Source organism: Lottia gigantea (genome assembly GCF_000327385.1).
Source record: "Lottia gigantea unplaced genomic scaffold LOTGIsca_11, whole genome shotgun sequence".
NCBI lineage: Eukaryota > Metazoa > Mollusca > Gastropoda > Lottiidae > Lottia > Lottia gigantea.
This window is the reverse complement of record NW_008707001.1, coordinates 1500000-1522204: the sequence shown is the minus strand read 5'-3', so window position 1 is coordinate 1522204 and position 22205 is coordinate 1500000. Positions and strand designations below refer to the sequence as shown.

Sequence of the window (22205 nt, the reverse complement as noted above, 5' to 3'; positions counted from 1 at the left end):
CCCCCCCCCCCCCCCCCCCCCCCCCCCTCCCTTTGGCTCCGCCACTGACTAGGAATCAACACTGAAGAATTGAATCCCATGTCCCGATGTTTTGAAAATAAATCGTTTTTTCTGTCTGTTTCAGAATTAAATCATTAAGCACTACGTCTAATATGTTAATATTAAACCTCTGTGTAGGATGTTTGATCATGTGTATTGTGGACTTTCCTCTCTATGCTACCTCCTCCTTCCTTCAAAAATGGATATTCGGACATAAAAGTAAGTACAATTCGCATTTAATCAAATCTTCACAATCTTTAGATATTACGAACTTTGTCTTTAACCTTGACTACAATTGCAACCATTCTTGTGAGCCGGAAGTTGAAATGCAGTAATTTTATTGGATTGTACGTTAGCCAATCAACCAATCATGCCCCGATAATGCTTATAGACTTTCTGTCGGGGGTTCTGGTGGCTGTATTCTCTAGCATACCTTCCATCCAAATCGCAGAATTCCGTGATACAAGAACAGTGAAGACTAGTATAATACATAGTTCGTAATTTCTTGACATTGTGAAGATGATCGACAGGATATACATGTTTCTACTGAATGGACATATATGAAACAATGTTTCATAACATTTCGGTTCAGATCGAGAATGGCTTTCTAATCAATATGATCCCATTTTTTAAAAATTGTCTAACTTTTGACTTTTCCATATCAACTTCTTGCATCTATAATATTAAAAGAGACTAAAAGCATAGACATATTTTGATATCTTTTAAAATTCTTTATCACGTTATATTTCCGTTTATGAGACTCTTCCAAATCACCCTTTTTCATCCTTCAAAGAGACTCACAAAGCATAAAACATATATTTTGAATCATAATCAATCGTGTTATATTTTCAGTTTGTGAGATATATGCTACTATTACCGGAACAGCAGGACTACTTATAATGAACAGTTATTCCGCCATTGCCTTCGATAGATTTATAACGGTAACAAGATACAATAATCCAAACTATCCACGGTCTAAAAGTGCTACCATGTGTATTTCCGGATTCGTGTGGATCTACTCGTTATCTTGGTCGATGGCTCCAGTGGTAGGATGGAGTCGATATCAGCTAGATGGCTCGGGAACTACTTGTACGTTCGATTATCTTTCCACAACGTGGACAAACCGCTCCTTCATACTGAGCATCGCCTTCTTCAATTTTGTGCTACCACTGTGTTTTATTCTATTTGCCTATTCACGAATATTGCATCTTATATCATCACACTCTCGTGAAATGAAGTCGTATCGTTCTGCAGTGATTATCAGTAAAGGTAAAGCTTCCATTCCAAAACGATTTCGTAGTGAACGAAAGACAGCTATAACGCTACTAATTACAGTCGTTGTATTTTGTTTATCTTGGGTACCGTACGTCATTATAGCGTTAATTGGTCAGTTTGGAAACCAGTCGTTTATAACGCCACAGATATCAGTTATTCCCCAGCTAGTGGCAAAATTATCTACAGTTACAAACCCTATTTTATATTCCTTAAGTCATCCTGTCGTCAGAAATAAATTATTCTTACGTCTCCGTCATGAACTCTATAGGCGACCAAGTGACTCGGTTAGCTCCAGTCGAGGAATTCAGATGAAAAATATAGAATTCATCTAAGAATGATCTAAACGGCCTTCCAAATGAGAATTGCCTTAAGTGATCTCAATGAATCAAAAGTTATTTTCATATTTAACTGATAAATAATTTAAGTATCGATTATTTTGTGGTGTAAATGTTCATTTATTATTTATTTATCTAGAACTTTTTAATGGAATTTTCTAAATTATATTTCTTGAGAAAAACAACTTGATCTTTCTGATAAATACAGTAATTTACCCATTGTGACACGCGAAAATTAAATACAGTAAAATTCTCATTAAGCGACTTTGCATGCAGGTTTCAAGGAAATTAATCTTATTGAAGCGTTTTTATAGTTTAACAGAATTATTCATTCTATATTTCAATTTTTCCTTGTCCGGATTATTGAGCAGTGTCATAAAAATCGACTTCACCATACCAGTATATATTTTTAAGGTTATCGGCCAGAGTAAAAAACTTTCGATATTACCGATTCCCGTAGGGTGAAAGTGGATTATCTAACATCACACCCCCCAAAATCGCATCTTCACAATGTCAATCTATTAGTGATTTGACTGAATATAATTTAAACTAATGATGATCAACTATCATGCTCATAAGAGATATTTATTTTTACATAACGTACATATAGAACAGTATTTTGTAATGGTATGTGAAAACGAATCTAACAACGATAATTATTATGATACGAATATTGGTGATTATATTGTTATTTTTGTACCTTTTACCTCATCACTTATTGCATTATAAACTCACTAATGATTGATATACCTCCTCATGTGAAATGTTTATTTGCTGCTACGAATGTTTCGTCAAAATGTTGTTTTAGATTTCGAGTTTGGTTTTGCGGTTCGGATCGTTAGTACTTGGTTTATTTATTTGTTTTCCATCATTCAGAGAAAGTATTAAGACAAACTTTCTGTGTTTATGAAGCTAGCACACCTTAAAGACAGACATTGTCAAATGTAAGAATCACGTTAATGTGAAAAAGAAAAGTAAAAAACTATGGGCCATATGCACGCAGCGCTCGACTTAAGTCGAACTTTAGGTATGCACCGGTCGATCTTTACGAAAGTCATGCTTAAATTTGACTATCAAATGTAGAAAATGAAAGCCTTAATCCTATCTTTGTAAAGTTCAACTTTAACCAAAGTTCAACTCTAGTCAAGGTAAGAGCGCTGCATACGGCCCTTAATCTAGAATCTAGAGATGTTCACTATATAACTCATTTTAGAAGATGTAATTATTTTCATTCAATCAATGGCTTTATTGATTTGGTTGTTATTGTGATCAGGTCTTTTTCATTGGCGCTTCTACGGGGTGGGGTGGCTGGCCCGGGTTCCCCCCACGCACTTTCAACATTTTTATCAATTTATGATAAAAGATAAATTTTGGAAACGCCATTGTTTTTTGTGTGTGTCAAATACGGGTTTTTGAAATGCTAAATTAGTTTTGTCGATAAATCATGGGCAAACTTGACAGAAAGGATATTTGTTATTGTTCATTTTGTTGGTTGGTTCAAAAAAAAAATTTTCGTATGACATTCCAGTAATATTAGTTAAGAAGTCTGAAAGCACATTCTGGTTTTGTGTTGGTTGATGTATATAACCAGATTCAATATGACTGCTCGTGATATTCCCAGACGTGTTATTAAAAAGATATAGAATTATGTATATATAGTACAATATGATATACATTTCACTGGATTTTGATAATGGATGTCGGCAAATAAATAAAGGTCGAGACAGATATGAGCTGTTATTTCGGTTAAATGATCTTAAATACAAATGAACTGATTTCTGAAATTAAATCTATTTGTGGAGGACTTCTAATCGTCTTTTGAAATGAAATTGAGTTTAACGACTGCCTTTTTCTGCACTTGTTTGGGCTAATAAGGCCGTGTGCAATGAGAGAAGTTTTGCCAAGAACAATGGTATTGCCTATTCTTTTCTATCTGTCGAGAGACCTTTAACGTTCAAACACACACGTTGCCTCGGTTTATTGTCCGAACGATTTGATAACTTTTTATTGCAGCCTACATCAGAAAAACGTGCTTTTCAGTTCGCGAATATCAAGTCTAAATGACCTGGCGGGATGGCGGAATCGGACACCGGGGGAAACTTAATAGAAAAAGGTATTATCTCGACTCATGTGGGGATTTAAGCCCAGACCCCCGTTAATATTTATCTTTTGAAATCAACTGTTTTATTTTGAATAAGAAAAATACTTTTCTGTATTCTCAAATTCTATGAAATTATATTTATTGTTTAATAAATACGTTTTAATTTTTTAGTCATATTTATAACTGGGTACGGGATAGAGTTACGACAGTCGTAATTTATAATGAATCTTTTATAGCTAGGCATAATGCCGTAACAATAGACATTTTCTTTCTTATTTGCATCTAGAGTCGAACATGTACAATGATCACTTGTATTCAGTACCACCTTCAATGAACTGGCACCAAAAATTTACAGTTTTTAACCAAATTTACCCCTATTAATCACCACCCTCTTGATGCAGCCAGTGCGTTCAATTTTCTTGACCGTGAACAAATCACCCTCCAATAGGCAGTCAATTTTCAACCACTGACTCTGATTGAAAATTTGAATGTTGCTATCATTGTCCTGTATACACATATTTTTTTTTAGAAAACATCTTTACAATCTAACCTTTGAGTTTAACATCTGAAAAAAAAGAAAATGACGGGCGTCGGTATTAGGCCAGGGCATGCTTTGTCCAGAACACCTGGAACTTATCTGCAACAAAGTTTTTCAACTGGGCATTCCTTTCGTAGAGTTCTCATAGCTACACTTCATTTACAAAGTAAGATTTGAGATAACATGAACTGGTAATTCATTCCATGCAGTGTTCAATCAGGCAAAATTTTCTCTTTCTTACTTTCTTTATATTAGTTAGTGCCGGCAATAATGATAAACTTTTATTTTACGTGGGTCAGAATTAGTCCAAAATATTTACGCAATATTTCGATAGACTAAATTTGTACATATGAATGAGATTGACAGATTTGGTTTATCGTCCAATGTGAACGACTAGACGACTTATCCATGCTATAATTCCAGATCTGTAACACTGATGGGCTGGGAATAAATTCGAATTAGAATACATCTATACTGATATGCATCTCCTACGTCAAGGTATGAGACGCAGTTCGTTATAATTTGACATTGTGGTGATGGGTGTAAGCTAGAAGCTGCTATCTGGTATATTCTATTGTTAATAAGACCATGTCAAAACCCGTCTTCGTGATACGATGGCCAATAGATGTGTGTATCAATTGGGTCAATATTCTGGAGAAAGTTCTTTCTACGCCGATTTCTTAGCTAGATCGAAGCATTTAACATCTAAGCTACTACTACAAGGGTATTTACCTAATCGACTCAAATCCTCAAAATTGCCACAAGAGTTCTCTGGGCCTCTAAAATTCTTCAAATTTTCTGAGTACAAAATCTGCAAAACTCATTCCCGGCGACTGGGCTGGTTGGTGCGTTCCTATTTGTAGTGTGTGTTGAGCAGCTATGACGGGTGTGGCGCTAGGCAGGGTAGCTTGCTCATCTAGACACCTGGTACCAGTTTTCAAATATACGAAATACACGGCTTGTAAACAGAGCCGTATATATACGGCTCTGCTTGTAAATAGATAATTTAACTGTTGTTTGTACCCTCGAAAAATAAGTTATCTCCCCTTAACAACTATGAGTTTTTTTGCTGGTAAAAGATCTTTTATAAAATAAAGTCCCATTATATTCCAAATAATATTCCGAGATATTGTCGTCTAACCAAAGAATGCACGAATGAAATGTTTCTGAAATGCATTGAAGTCCAAAGTAAGCATTTATAACACAAAACTTCAAACTTTGAAAGAGAGCTGTAAAGAATTTGCCTCAAATATTGTGATGACGTGTTGTTGTTTTTGTCGACTGGAAAATGAAGTCTATATTTGGCGCGCTTTTTCTCGTCGCCTGCTCAATTCACAAATTTTCGATTCGATGATTCGGTGGTTTTCGATACAACTGATTACTAATAATCAACAGATCTAAACCTAAATCGGTAAGTGCTTTTTATAAAGGAAAGTAAAGAAAGATGGTTCCATACTTAGATCTTTACCTATATCTCCAACTTGTGCTCTTTTTTTGACTGAGCTAGCTAGCCTAATCTAGAGTGGCTAGAATCAAACCCGGCCTCGGACGTGAGACTTTATTAAGACTGGGTCTGCTGACCTTTGGGCCCTAGAAGAAGAAGCCAACTGATTGAGATGCATTTTGAGTAGACTCTATTAATGTTCACTTCAAAAATGACCTTTAACAGACCTGCCCCAAGCACATCCTGCTCCATCTAAACGTACCCCACCCCAATTGCCCCCACCCAGTCTCGGCGCCGCCAGTGCCTCACTGGTATACATAATTGAACTTAATACTTACTAGCATACAAACGTACATGGTCATGAGCCCTCTGTCCTTATTTATGGGCATTGTAAAGATGTTTTCTGAAAAAAAATTATGTGTATGGGGACAATGTTGGCATCAATTTGCGCCAGACCGATTTTCAATCAGACGGCCGTAGGCTAACGTCGGCAGTGCCCGAAATGGGGGCCAGTAAATTTGGGCAGGTAAAAATTCAGGTCTACTAGCTCAAATATAGTTCAAGCCCATATATTGTAGATGAATTTATATGAACGTTTCAGCACTATTTCCAATGAAAAAATTAGAAAACCACATCACAAATGTTCTCTGAATTTTTTTAGATACCAAGGTTGAAAAAAATTACATTAGTCTGACATGGAATATTTCGTAAGTTTTGATAGCACTGGTGTTTGCATCAGAATATTTTTTAACTAATAATAAGGCCATTGTAAATAGAAGATTCAAATCCATATATGTAGGCTAGGCGTACCCTACCCAGTACAGGCCTCGCGTGTTACAAATTCTACTGTATCGATCATCCCGCACCGGACACCGAACATCGTGTATTCCCACCTTACTGCTTTTTCTTTTCAAGATAAGGGAGACAACAAAGGTCCTTTTGATGCATTAATTGATGACCCCTGCACAAATTGTTAGGGAATGTGAATCTTGGTTTTTATTTATATAGAAACAGTTAGATTTTAAAAGTAAACAGATACCAAATGAAGTGGATAGTTTTTTCACCAAAAAACAACTGGAAGAAATGTCGGACTATGAAAAGAATAGGTACAAAAACCTGAGAGAGAACTATGAGATGATGGTTCTGATGGGTAAGAACTTTTCGTTTCAAAATTATATGTTCAAAAAACAGTGTGTCGACATTTTTTTTGTATTTGAAAATATTACTAGTGATTTTGGTGAAAACTATTTGTTTCAAGATAATTTATTTAAACAAATAAAATCACAAATGTTTTTTTATACTCGATCATATTAAAAAAGCCATGAAGATCGTGCTTTAAAGAATTTCTTTTATAACACCACAAATCAGATTTTGATCGTGGAATTTCACACTAAATTGATACATCTTAAAAATTGAAGCATGGATGGATAATAAATAAAATTATATAAAAAATTGACATCGGTAGGTCTACCTGTGAAAAAGCCAGGTTTTATGACTGCTAAATGGAAGAGAAAAAAATCAGTAGAAGATTCAGAATCAGAAAAAGAGAGTGACGAAGAATGGACTCCAAATAAATCTTCTAAAAAGAAAGCTAAAAGTAAGTAGTATTATTGAGGAAGCGAGGAAGTAAATAATCCTATATTTTCAGGTCGTACGCTAGAATCGAATCAAATCAAAATATTTTGCACCATTTGAATATTTTTGAAGCACATCTAGACCTTAGCAACGAAACTTAAAGATGGGTTCCCTTATTTTCATTTTTGAAAATGAAAATGCTAATACTTTTATGAATAGAAAGTAGAGGTGTTATAATAACTTGGAAAAATACCAGTTTGTCTCACATGTCCATAATTAATTCATAATTAGCTATATTAGAAGAGAATTACCAGCAGAATTCCAATGAATTACCGATCAAGAAAGGTCAAAGTCTTTTTTTGTTTATCCAGACTGTATATACATAGACATTTATGATTGGTCAAAACTCTTAATTATATGCAATAAGAACATAATGATATGATTAAGAATACATGATAATTCATTAGAAACATTTCGATAAGTATTTATTTAGTGGTCAGAGAGCAAGGCATTGACACAGAGTCAAAATAGTTTTAATCATGTTCATATTTAAAAGAAACCATTCAGTTGGTATTGAAAGATAGCCTTCTTCTAGAATATTTATCATTCTCAACGTTTCAATACGCTTCTTGAACCAAATATTTATCAACTTGCAACGTTTCGATGTAGTTCTCGCACCATCACCGATTAATATTGTTGAATATGATATTTTTTTAATTAATATTTCGAACATGAAGAACATTCAGTTATTATATGAAATTAAAATTTCAGACTGTAAATTAGTGCCAAGGTTTCATGTTCCGTTTAAAACAACCTCTTCTACTGCTACTTCTACTGTACCAATAAAAACAGAAGTCAAGATGCCACGAAAACGCCGTATTATTTCATGCAATGTGAACATACCTACTGTAAGTTAGATTAATCCACATTAACCAGGGTTCTGGATTTATTTTTTGTCACCGGACATTCTTCCACGACTTGTGAAGTCTGATCTCATTTCCCCTTGAGAGAAGGTTTATTATCTTACCGGTATTAACAAAAGAGAGGTCGTTAACAGTTTCAAAGGCTTTATTTCAACCTTCTATCAGTTGTGAAAATAAGATGTTCAACTTGAAATTTTTGTTAGGAAATCTTATTGATGGAACCAAATAGGTTATACTCTAGTAGGTAAGATTGAATTAAGGATGGATACAGTCTTCTTAATCTAATTAATTATATTTGTTGTTAAGAGGTTTCCTGGCTCTTTTTTTATTTCCATTGCGGTCACATTTCTGCCAGTTCTTTGGTTCCTGCAGTTATAGAAATGCTTAACCGTATATAATGTCCAAACCTTTCTCCAAATATCGTAGTAGAGTTGGAAAAACCACAGACGTCTGATTGAAAATTTGAATGGTGCTAATTGAAACTGTAAGAGGAGTCCTCGATCATCGTGTCCAAAGCACACTCATACGCCCGTTTTCGGAATACGATGATCCCGATACACATACACACGAAACTATTGACAAACCCCTTTCCATTTCTGTCGTCAATTTTACAGGACTCGGGTAAAAAAGTGAAGAAAGATGTAAAGAGTAAACCTGAGCCACGATATCCATTGAGGAAAAGAGACACTTGTAATTATATGAATATTGAGGTTCCTGATGATGACGAATTTCTTTGTAAGTGCATTTTTTAGATGCTGGAAAAATGTTTTATTCTTCAAAAAGGATAAGTTGTCTAAATTTGTACTTTCGTCCACACATTCTTGCAGATTTCGGCTATCCATTTCACTTTTAAGAATGAAAACGAACGATTTCTAGAATTCAATAGAAGCATAAGTTTCTCTTTAGTGCGAGATATATTTCAATTGTGATAGCATTCTTTAATGACCTAATTGGAATAGCTAGATGTGGATAGTCATCGTACCGTTGCTAAAGGAACTTGCATATTGTCCTGCTATATTTCCATTCTTTATTTAAAGTGATACTACGTCTTAGAATAAACATAAAATTTTAAACTAGGCGATTAAGAGCCAGAAGATATACCTGGTGTCATAAATAACATAACAGGATCCTTATATAATCTGATAAATCTAAAAAACTTAGTAATTATCCATAAATATGTAATTAACTATTGAAAACCCTTAATATTATGATAAAGCGTTTTTCAATAATTACTTAGTTTTATGAATTTCCAATTTTCTCGATTTTACAGGGATTCTGTTATAACTTTATGACACCAGGAAAGTTCACTGATGAATATAGACTCATATTGACCATTCTTGTGAATTAAATTTTATGTTCATTCTAAGACGTAGTATCACTTTAATCATGGTATTTATTTGTAGATTGTGAAGAATGTAATATGGAGTATGGTGGAGATTGTCCAGTTCACGGATCGTATAATATCATAGAAAACAAACAGGTGATTTATTTAGATGATTTTAGATTTGTTAGAATTATTTCCCAATTTCGAAAGCTGCTTGATGAGGGGTATTACTTTTATTCACATGCGTCGACATTATGAGATGAACATAAAACAATTAAAACGGGATTAAACTATTTGGCAGAAGAAACCACTAACCACATCCGTATTTGTAAATAGAAATCTTTGAAAAATGCAAATTTATGCCGTATTTTGTATGATTTAAATCAAAATTAATAATTGGATTAGTTATAAATAAGACAAATAAGTAATAAGGGTTAACTTTATGATATATGAGAAAGTTTTGCTCTCAAAATGGGAATTTTGTTTAAAATTTTGGAATTAGTATTGTAGCCCTGTATATTTTGAAGATATATATATGCAGTCACTGTTTATAAACTTTTTCAATTATTAATTAATAGGTCGAGGAAAGTGTAAGTCAGAAAGATAAAAATAGATGCTACCTGACAGCACCGGATTGTATTGAAATTAAAGAATCAAGTATACCAAACGCTGGGCTCGGAACGTTTGCATCTATAACCATTCCAAATAGAAGTAGATTTGGTCCATACGGTGGAGATATCATAAAAGACACAGAAACGGCTCATAATTCTGGTTATTGTTGGCAGGTAATACACTGTCATTATCTTGTGAAGGATGAGTTCAACTTTCATGAAGTTTCCATTGGCGTATTTAGGGGCAAGGGGAGAAGTCATGGTGCGTTAAATGCATTCACCGCCTTCCTAAATATAACAATTTTTCAGGGGGAGGCAAAAAAGGTGCTCGGATGGTCCCCCGTCAATGAAATCCTGGCTACGCCACTGGAAGTTTAATCACTCAGTTGAAGAGTACTTTCTTCCATACTTACATTAAGGAGTGATTACTAGCTGCTGTGTGCTAAAATTGTGTCTAAAACAGGTTAAAGAAGCAGTATGTGCCACTGCGGTATATGTTTGAAATATTAATATTATATTCGAAATAAAGAGTTGGGAATAAAGCTAATTTGACTTTGAATGTTAAAAATATTGTAATTAACGACATTTGCATTACAAAGCCTCATAATTGTTTTTTCTTCAGATTTATCAAGAAGGCAAACATCACCATTTTGTGGATGCCAAGAATCCAGCAACATCAAATTGGATGAGATTTGTAAACTGTGCTAGAACTGAATCGGAACAGAATGTTACTGCCTATCAATATTGTGGTGAAATTTATTACAGAACTTTCAAAGAAATTCCACCAGGTTCTGAAATTTTAGTTTGGTATGTAACTTTTATTTGAAATACGTGCACGTGAGCGCCACCATTGGAAATGGAATAGCGAGGATAGAGCCAAGATGACGTGTGCAAGTACAACAGTTGAAATTTGACATCAGTTGTATCTATACATTGTGTTCAAATAAGTTAGTTGTCTGAAGAAACTCATAGTAACAACATGATTCAAATTCTGTTTTAATATTTCTAAATGAAAAATCATAGTTGAATTTGATCTGTGATTTTAAGATAACGGATTATAGTAGATTATCTTTATTTTAGCAGTAAAGAGTCCACATTATTTTGAATTCAAGATTTCAACTTATATTTTAATGATATTGTTGTAGGTATGGTAATGAATATGGCGCAGATTTAGGAATAAATCGACCTCTCTGGTCAAAATCAACATTTGTAGCCTATCATGAAAATATGAAAAAGGGAAATAAATTTTCAACGTTTCCATGGAGATTGAATGGTGCTAAACCAGCTATCGAAGGTAATTACAAAAATCAGCATACAAAATATTTCTTAAAAAATGACCCAAAATAAAATCAAAGTTTTAGGAAATACACAACTATGAGTGGTCAATACTTTTTAAGTGTATACAATCAGACTTAGTTAAACCCTTTGAAAATTAGCGAACACTCATTTATGCGATAACATTAGGTTTATAAGATTTCAGCTCCGATCTTAAGTCCCAAACAACCCCCTGCGGATTTCTAAAACAACCTTCTATTCTGATTGACAAAATAGGATAAAATTATTTTTAACTATTACTTACATTAATTCATTAATTTATCAAGCGAAATTTTTTTTTTGTATTTCAGATGTGTATCCATGTTCATTTTGTCAGATGTCATTAGCAGTGCCAAATTTACTGTTAAAACATTTATATTCGAGACATTATGATACCATCAACATTAAAAAACTTCGAACATTACTCAATGGAGATCTTAAATCAATTCATCATCTTTCAAAGATACAAAGTCAACAGGTTCTGGAGCTAATTCAAAATGACGATGATTTGGACTCGAAAATTTCATTAAATATCTGTAAAGAGAATATTTTACCCTTGCCCACAAAACACACTGGAGAAAAACCCTATAAATGTAATGTTTGTAGTTTTAGTTGTAATCAGGCTTGTAATCTACAGACTCACATGAGAACTCATACTGGAGAGAAACCCTATAAATGTGATGTTTGCAGTTATAGTTGTAAAGTGGCTGGTAGTCTACAGACTCACGTGAGAACTCATACTGGAGAGAAACCCTATAAATGTGATGTTTGTAGTTGTAGTAGTAATCAGGCTGGTCATCTACAGTACCAAATGAGAACCCATACTGGAGAAAAACCCTATAAATGTGATGTTTGTAGTTATAGTTGTAAAGTGGCTGGTAATCTACAGAGACACATGAGAACTCATACTGGAGAGAAACCCTATAAATGTGATGTTTGTAGTTTTAGTAGTAATCAGGCTTGTAATCTACAGACTCACATGAAAACTCATACTGGTGAGAAACCTTATAAATGTGATGTTTGTAGTTTTAGTAGTAATCAGGCTGGTCATCTACAGACTCACATGGGAACTCATACTGGAGAGAAACCTTATAAATGTGATGTTTGTAGTTATAGTTGTAAAGTGGCTGGTCATCTACAGAGACACATGAGAACTCATACTGGAGAAAAACCCTATAAATGTGATGTTTGTAGTTATAGTTGTAAAGTGGCTGGTAATCTACAGAGACACATGAGAACTCATACTGGAGAGAAACCCTATAAATGTGATGTTTGTAGTTATAGTTGTAAAGTGGCTTGTAATCTACAGACTCACATGAAAACTCATACTGGTGAGAAACCTTATAAATGTGATGTTTGTAGTTATAGTTGTAACGTGGCTGGTAGTCTACAGACTCACATGAGAACTCATACTGGAGAAAAACCTTATAAATGTGATGTTTGTAGTTATAGTTGTAATCAGGCTGGTCATCTACAGAGACACATGAGAACTCATACTGGAGAAAAACCCTATAAATGTGATGTTTGTAGTTATAGTTGTAAAGTGGCTGGTAGTCTACAGACTCACATGAGAACTCATACTGGAGAGAAACCTTATAAATGTGATGTTTGTAGTTATAGTTGTAACGTGGCTGGTAGTCTACAGACTCACATGAGAACTCATACTGGAGAAAAACCCTATAAATGTGATGTTTGTAGTTATAGTTGTAATCAGGCTGGTAATCTACAGACTCACATGAAAACTCATACTGGAGAGAAACCCTATAAATGTGATGTTTGTAGTTTTAGTTGTAATCAGGCTGGTAATCTACAGACTCACATGAGAACTCATACTGGAGAGAAACCTTATAAATGTGATGTTTGTAGTTTTAGTTGTAAAGTGGCTGGTATCTACAGACTCACATGAGAACTCATACTGGAGAGAAACCCTATAAATGTAATGTTTGTAGTTATAGTTGTAATCGGGCTGGTAGTCTACAGACTCACATGAGAACTCATACTGGAGAGAAACCCTATAAATGTGATGTTTGTAGTTATAGTTGTAATCGGGCTGGTAATCTACAGACTCACATGAGAACTCATACTGGAGAGAAACCTTATAAATGTGATGTTTGTAGTTTTAGTTGTAAAGTGGCTGGTCATCTACAGAGACACATGAGAACTCATACTGGAGAGAAACCTTATAAATGTGATGTTTGTAGTTATAGTTGTAATCAGGCTGGTAGTCTACAGACTCACATGAGAACTCATACTGGAGAGAAACCTTATAAATGTGATGTTTGTAGTTTTAGTTGTAATCAGGCTTGTAATCTACAGACTCACATGAGAACTCATACTGGAGAGAAACCTTATAAATGTGATGTTTGTAGTTTTAGTTGTAATCAGGCTGGTCATCTACAGAGACACATGAAAACTCATACTGGAGAGAAACCTTATAAATGTGATGTTTGTAGTTATAGTTGTAATCGGGCTGGTAGTCTACAGACTCACATGAGAACTCATACTGGAGAGAAACCCTATAAATGTGATGTTTGTAATGAAATGTTTATATCAAGTTCTCATAGAAACCAACATAGAAAGAAAAAACATGGTAGTTAAATATATTATCAACTTTTGCATGGTATCATTAAAATTCATCACAAGAAGACAACTATTTTAATGATTTTAGAAGAGAATGAAATAGATTTCAGTATGGATGAAGACGAGGTCAAAAAGTAAAAATTTCTTCACAGCTAAAATTGGTGTTTATTTTCGAATTCTATTTGTTATTGTGAGTTAAAAGAGACCCAACACTCGATGGTTTTGTTGATTTCCGAACAAAATATTTTTTAGAACTGGATAAATGTGACGACTTTGATTTTCTTATTTTAAATTTTCCATTAACATACCGCAATCAGCAGCTCATGGAGTGAACATTTCACAACTCATCCGCTCTGCTAGTTCCCTTTTTGAGGATTTCCTAGCTAGAGATCTAGTTTTAATTTTGTAAACTGTTGAAACGGGTTAAATGACTCACAAACTTAAAATTTTATGGTAGTTATGGAATACCCCTTGCTAAACACAAAAAATCTGCTTTGCCTGATTTGTTTCAGTCGGGCATAGATTGTAGTGGCGGGTGTCACGTGCTAGGCAGGCCATGTTTACACTTTTCGAAACACCTGATGGTACTTCTCTTTTGAGTCCACTACTATACAACTACTGCTTCCGGCTTTGTCTTATTTTGGGCGAGATTTTTGCTTACTGGAATTGTTTGCTTGTACGGATTTTATTAGTTTAAAATCATTTTAATGTTTTCTTCAGTATCGGATAGAGCTAAGTTTTAATGCAATTTGTATCACAAAAATTCTATCAAATTTTGACAAATTCATTTACTTGTCTAAACGTTTAGTTGATATAACTTTTTAAAAGGAAAGAAATGACATTAACTTAATTGGGTTGTATGCCCTATAGAATTACGATAAACAAATGCAATCAACTTTTGTTCAAAATGTATTTTATCATATAAGCAAGTCTTGAAAGGTCTTTTCCGGGCGAAATCACAATTTTCCGACAAAAAAAGCAATTAATTGGAGTTGTATGCCATTGTAGATGATTTGCAATATATGTAGCACAAATTCAATGCACTTTATCATGTTACCAATTGACTAAGCAATAAATGAAATAAACAAAGAACTGAAATGAACTATGAAATGTATTTTAACTAAGAAATGAGATGAAATAAACTAAGAAATGAGATGAAATAAACTATGAAATAAACTATGAAATAAACTATGAAATGAAATAAACTAAGAAATGAAATGAAATAAACTAAGAAATGAAATGAAATAAACTAAGAAATGAAAAAAAAACTATGAAATGAACTAAGAAATGAAATGAAATAAACTAAGAAATAAAATAAACTATGAAATGAAATAAACTAAGAAATGAAAAATAAACTATGAAATGAACTAAGAAATGAAATGAAATAAACTAAGAAATAAAATAAACTATGAAATGAAAATAAACTAAGAAATGAAATAAACTATGAAATGAAAATAAACTATGAAATAAAATAATCTATGAAATGAAATGAAATAAACTAAGAAATGAAATAAACTAAGAAATGAAATAAACTATGAAATGAAATAAACTAAGAAATGAAATAAACTAAGAAATGAAATAAACTATGAAATGAAAATAAACTAAGAAATGAAATAAACTAAGAAATGAAATAAACTATGAAATGAAAATAAACTATGAAATAAAATAATCTATGAAATGAAATGAAATAAACTAAGAAATGAAATAAACTAAGAAATGAAATAAACTATGAAATGAAATAAACTAAGAAATGAAATAAACTAAGAAATGAAATAAACTATGAAATGAAAATAAACTAAGAAATGAAATAAACTATGAAATGAAAATAAACTAAGAAATGAAATAAAATAAACTAAGAAATAAAATGTAATAGAGTTGTATGCCCTATTACATGTATGTAGATGGTATGTAATAAAATTTATGTTATACGTTCTATTAGAAGATGATAATATAATATAACACAAATCTAATTTATTAATATATATTTATACACTGTTTAATTTTAATTGTTATATTTTTGTTGTGTTGATTGGTTTAAATGTATTTATGAATAACCTGGATGGATATTTAGTTTAATTCCCTCACTTGTCAGTGGCTCAACTACCATAGGGATTGGTTGAACCATGTCCACGGTACCCCACACCCAGAAAAAAATACTAAATTAAAAAATGATATCTCTCAAGACAAAATCCGTTATATCATGTTTGGTAGAAACCATTAGGTTTGACTTCGTAGTCCTGTCGCGAACCTTTAAATCTGAAAAAAAGGAAAATGAATTAGTGGACGGATTGTCATTATGAGAAAAGAAAAAGAAAAGAAAACCGCAATTGATTGCAGCTTTTAGCACAATATATTACTAGTATACTTTCGTGACTCGAACAAAAGGTGCTTATCGGAATACACCTGCTGTTCGCGTCTCAAAATCCCAGCGTTATACCTACCTCTTATACATAACGACCACCATGACAACCAGTATTAGAAGCAGGAGACAAGAAATGGCGGCAAACGTTGAGGTAATGATTTCTAGTTTCTGTGTGGAGTCTCGAGGCTCAGCTGAAATTAAGAGAACCGAGTTTCAGAAAATGGAATTTTTTTTAGCTGAGCTAATCAGTAATAGTTTTCACAACTCACCATCGAAATTTGAGCATTCAAATCCATGTGTCCAGAATTATCCGCGTTTGAATGTTAAAATGACGACTCGTCAATTTCTAGTACTTCTGAAGACTATATACATTATATTCAAGACTAAAATCAACCCCCCCCCCCCCCCCCTCCCAAAAAAAATGGTGTCAAAGCCTTAACAAAGCCCCCCTCTGATCCAATGTCTTCTGAGAACGTATGCGAACCCTTCCTCAACCAACCCTAACAAGAGTTCAATTCTATAGAATGAAAATTATCTTTTACATAAATATGTCTGGTAAAGATTTGAAGATCTACAGACAAGGAATAAAAGTTCGTAAGGCAAAACAATTGCAGTAACCAAACATCTCTGTTCGGAGAGCCCGGAATTATTATTCTTCTCACAAAAGAGTCCACCTAAATTTCTACTCAACCCAAATTCTTTGGTTAAACTACTTACCAATGGGCACCACAGGTTCGTCACAGAATCGACCCGTGTAGCCTTCAGAACAACTACACTGTAGCCCAGTTTTAGTTGATCGACATTCTCCATTCGAGCAGTAGTTGGGTTCTAAATCACATAGAGCTGAAAAACACAATCCTTTCATGTAAGATTTGAACGACATTTACACATCCGGACTCAATAAGACTCGTTTAATCTACGTATTCATAAAAGGTCCGACTTAAAAGCACAAACAAGCCCAAACTGTAATCTAGTCTTTATGAAGCACATAGTGGGCATCTGAAATAGCTTCCGCGACCTGTAATAACGATCGCTATTATGTAAAATTCATCTTACCATTGGACTCATCAACATAACGGTAGGTTGCACAATCGGTCCAAGGGTTCTCGCTTTATTTTTAACGAACTTAAAAATATGATGTTTAAACGTTTTTGCTCAAAACTATTGCACCAAATCAATTCAATTATTCAAAAATTCGGACAACCGATCAATTCCGTTACTGCAACTAAACACCACACACCATTGGCCCACCGGATATACTACTTGCTCCTCAATCAAGTCTGTCTACAGGCTGTGACACAGAGGGATTTCACTACGATGTCTGAACATGTCGTAGCATACACAATCGTAGGGAAAAGGGCCTGCATAACAACAAATTCCAGAGTCCTTACTTACATATACAATCGTTTAAGTTTGTTGAGCGTTCAGACCTTGTTATCAACCCGTCTGGGCAACTGAGACAGGAAGTAGACTTGTGTCGTGGTTGATAGGTATTTTTAGGACAGTGTGAACACCCTTTTCGGTTGATATGACCATACGTACCAGGTCTGCATTCATCTGAAAGTCAAATTAATTCAAATTAGACGTATATGTAGACCTACTAGACAGTTTGACCTCAAGACAAAACGTTTTTTGAAAACTATTTTTTTAAGCAGTCTACTGAACTAAAAACATTTAATATCAGATGAAATTACCCCGGGAGCTCTCGAGTGATTTGCGCATAGCATCAATTATAGGATATTTCCCCTTTCCACAGGACGTGCCCGGGAAATCATCAGCTGGTAGCTGCCATACCATCAATCCACCATATTGGTTATCTTTTACAAAGTCCGCCTGAAATGATACGTATAAGATATATATAGGTTTATATCCTTGCAATGATGTAGGTTTATTACACATCTTAAGCAAAGAGCTATACCGAAACAGCTGTCTCTTTTCCAGCCTCTGATAGGCTATAGCTATTTGGACAGATGCCTGCTACACCAGCTTGTGGTTTGTGTTTGTGGTTTGGAACTTTTACTTAAGCAGCAACATTACAGCCTATTCTTTAATAAATTCCTACTGCCCCAGTACCAAAATACACAGGACTGGAATTCAAACAGGCATAATTTGTTAGAAAGATTATTTTTAAAAACAAAGCAGATGGGGGCGAAATGGCAAGACACCTGACTGGTTACAAACCTTTGCTTGCACACTTCTCTCGTTATCATATCCCGACCATTCTGTATCTGTGAAGGCGAACGGTACACTTTGTTCATCATCCCAGCCTTCTGTCCATGTACCGTCTTGTAACTTTGTACAAATCTGAATCAAATAGAGTCAAGCTCTAGTCATAACTCTAGTCATCTTCACTCACCATGGTCAAGGTATAACGTCTTCATCTTATACTTATCTTATACCTTGTCCATTGTGAAGATGAAACTTATGATGATCCATACCCAGTGGCGTGTCTACGTGGGGCCCCCGGAAAAGAGACTGACCCGACATTTTATCATTTTACACAGTGAAAGATCAATCTACTTCGTAGTAACTACGGCTAGTCAAGTACTGGGGCCCCGTCTCCGGAATCGTATTCCCTAGTACCATAGTTAATTCAATGTGGCCGCTATGAGCTACCATAGAAAAACATACCTCATAATATATTGACAATGAAACCTTTGTTAAAGCTACTTTACAGTATATATGATAGTAAATGTAATATGACCGCTATGAGCTACCATAGATCAACATACCTCATAATACCTTACAACGGACACTTTACTGAAGGCTACTCCAGCACTGACGTCCCAGTCCCCGGGCTCGTTTACCGTAGTATTCATGGTGAAAGTACGAGAATAAGTTGGTAGACCGAGTATCAGTTTCGCTTTTTCCACTTCTTCTGCCCAATATCCCATACCCCATTCCTAAAATTAAAAAAAAAAGGTCATCATTCCTGAGTTGTCAGTCCGAGGGGAGGCCTTGAGACTGCGGAGTGCCAGAGGCCCCCTAGAATTCGATGGATTACAGAGGGCCTGAGAGGAATTTTGAGCTTTTGGAGGACTTAATTTTCAATTTGAAATAAGAATTTTTACAGGCCTGAGGGGAAGACCTAAATAGGCCACTGGACACCAATGATATATACATAATCATAAAACGAGTTTATAAGCTTTGCAGCAATTTCCGCCATCACAAGTAGATTTCGGTTATTGTTTTAGGGGTCGAATTTTATTTTTATGTATCCGGTTATAACGGAAAAGATAACACAGGGAGATAACTTACAGCATTGAGTTGTAGATCTTCACCAGTAGCGCCTGCTCTCGGATATAAACCAGCATGGTGACCCACATTATCAGAGAATATTGTGTATAAATCATAAACCATAATATTTAAAAAATCTACAGCTCTGTGGATAAAAAAATTGTTTTCTGTGAAATTTGCGCCCAACAGTGGCGTTTGCAGGAAACATTAGATGACCGGTCGAGCAGGGGACACAAAATGTTCCAGGGGGTTGAGGTACTGGACATTCTTTCCCTACGTGAAATTATAAAAAAACATTTGAAAGTGGGGAAGTCGGGGCATATGGACCCCCTGTACAAAAGCCGCTGGGCTGAGCATTTCATTGGTTGAATATTTAATGAACCAAAACAGGAGACGCATACAGGTTTCATCAGAGTTGAGTTGACGAGTTGAGTCAACCGCAGAAATAAAAAGAACGAAAGGAAACGCTCAGATTCGCATTATAATCAAATTGGGCTGATCAATTATAATAGGCTATACATACTCTCCCAGTCTCTTTCTATCAAATCCAGAATCCACGATGGACTTGCCAATCGGGACTGCTGAAGACAAGAGTAGACGTGGGTTACCAGTCTCTTCGGCTTCTGCTTCAAAAGTTTCTCGCATTCTCTGAAATCAGAATTAAATGACAACATGACAAGAAGATGTTACATACCCTACCTTTAAAGATAAGACAAAAAGTTGGCAGAATTATTCTAGTTTTTTTGTGCACTTCTTTTAGCCGATGTATAAGCCCAAGCCACACCTCCCCACGCCCCACCCTCAACTTTAACTGCAGATCACTTAAACTCACCTCCAATAGAGTAGCATAGTTATGTTTATCTTCCGGTGGACTTCCTCGATTACCGGGATATTCCCAGTCCATATCTACCCCATCAAATTTCCATTTTCTCAAATATTTTACAGCATTCTCACAGAATTCTTCCATACTCTCGTCAGTTTTGACAAGTTCTGTAAAAGCTGGTAAAGCTGAAAATGTCCAACCGCCGATGGCCAGAATGACCTTAATGTCAGGGTTGATCTTCTTCTTGTCCGTCAAGGTCTCATATCCCGCTGAAAATAATATACAGAAAATATAAATATTGTTCATATGTTGAAGGGATAGAGTAGGAAATTTCGCTCACTGCACAATGCATAGCGTTACCCGTCTTCAAATCCCCAAACTGGAGCAGATAAATTTATAAGCCACACAACTGATAATGTTAAATTTCAGCTAATGCAGAAAGCACATATTTAAATGAATATATCCCTTTAACAAACAGAGCTGGACTTGCAAACAGTTCTAAACATGGTTTCTCACTTACTTTTCTCGTCGACTTCGTCAAGAGGTACAATAGTTTTAGTTTTTGGGTCGACTCCAGCGAATGAATAGATATAGTGAGTACAGAGATCTAGATCTGGAATACTATCAGCGGTAAATTTATAGATTCCTGTTTTATAGATTTCCCAGCTTCCATAGTAACATACTCGCTTATAATCTGTTATTTCATCTGAAATAGAAGAACAATACATATCTATTACTTTGTTCAGATGAAACATATATAGGAAAACTTGAGTTCAAGCAAGCATGACTGTCAGATGCCAGAACACAATAAAAGGCTTCGAATAAAACAAAATGTAATGAAATTGTGATCCTTGCTCAAATAAACATTATACTGTACTAGCTACAAAAATTGCTCGGCTAACATTAGCTGATTAGGAGTGGTCGAAACCAATCTCCATCAAGTATTAAAAAAGGTTAGGGATATCTAGAGATTGAAAAGCAGAATATACCTGGTTCTTTTTCACAGCGCTTTCCTTCAAAACCTTTTGGACATATACACTTGATCGTAGTATCGTTATAAATACACTCTCCGCCATTTCTACAATAGCTAGGATTCAATAAACAGCGAGCTGAAATAGATAACAGGTACGCAGTGAAAATTGAAAATATGATTTTTATACGTTTTGCACCAACCAAAATATATGTCAGGATGCACCAAATAAATTCAGTTTTTTTTTTAGGCAGAACCCTCTCAGGCGCACTATGAGATGCTTACAGAGTTGCTGCATTTTGAATTCGACAGTTAATAATTGGAACGTGAAAAGTGGGGAATATGCGGTAGGCCTTCTCTTCAAGCATTATAGGAAATAAAAGGTCTGGCTTCAGTAGAATGTATACTTACAAACACAATGTTCCAAGCTATCAGAACCTCTCTGTCTAGTTGTAAGAATACCTAAAAAAAACCACATAACTTCTAACAAAAACTAGCATTATTTCTTTTTTCAAGTAAGGTAGGCTGAAAATGTCGAAACAACATTATGGGTCAAGTCCTTATTCGAAATTGTTCAGACCCATATCTTCTACACCAGAGGCTGGACCAAGGTAACAGAACTTAGAGCTATATGGGTGATCATAACGACGGAGTAGTCCGACAAACCAGACCCTATGAGTCCCATAGACGTGATATACAGATAGGGTATCTGCACGTTTAGTTATGCCAAATCTTCTATCCATGTGGTGAAAAT

At 34.7% G+C, this 22205-nt stretch overlaps 4 protein-coding genes across 4 annotated transcripts in view; 3 read left to right on the top strand and 1 right to left on the bottom strand.

Moving 5' to 3' along the window:
* The window catches only part of LOTGIDRAFT_156440 (hypothetical protein), a gene marked incomplete at both ends in the record, with an annotated part of 3618 nt that extends 1972 nt beyond the window's left edge, over positions 1–1646 (top strand). The window contains 2 exons of the mRNA XM_009047077.1: positions 125–258; positions 892–1646. Coding sequence (XP_009045325.1) covers positions 125–258; positions 892–1646 — 889 coding nt within the window. The remainder of the gene's footprint in view (positions 1–124; positions 259–891) is intronic.
* A 4588-nt stretch (positions 1647–6234) lies between these two features.
* Positions 6235–12182, top strand: LOTGIDRAFT_156439 (hypothetical protein; the record flags this gene model as incomplete). The annotated part of the gene is made up of 10 exons (XM_009047076.1): positions 6235–6258; positions 6741–6882; positions 7198–7329; positions 8079–8215; positions 8845–8965; positions 9634–9710; positions 10133–10339; positions 10788–10972; positions 11311–11459; positions 11791–12182. Coding segments are annotated over 10 exons (1566 nt in total), but the record flags the coding sequence as incomplete, so codon positions are not given.
* Positions 12183–12290: 108 nt separating this feature from the next.
* Positions 12291–14077, top strand: LOTGIDRAFT_177766 (hypothetical protein; the record flags this gene model as incomplete). The annotated part of the gene is made up of 4 exons (XM_009047075.1): positions 12291–13281; positions 13352–13353; positions 13403–13609; positions 13697–14077. 4 exons carry the CDS (start codon positions 12291–12293, stop codon positions 14075–14077), a joined length of 1581 nt encoding a protein of 526 aa, XP_009045323.1.
* Positions 14078–18101: 4024 nt separating this feature from the next.
* Positions 18102–21209, bottom strand: LOTGIDRAFT_110347 (hypothetical protein; the record flags this gene model as incomplete). The annotated part of the gene is made up of 7 exons (XM_009047074.1): positions 18102–18254; positions 18603–18725; positions 19154–19324; positions 19680–19803; positions 20182–20306; positions 20491–20750; positions 21002–21209. The coding sequence occupies 7 exons, from the start codon at positions 21207–21209 to the stop codon at positions 18102–18104; spliced, it is 1164 nt and encodes a 387-aa protein (XP_009045322.1).
* Positions 21210–22205: the final 996 nt, after the last annotated feature.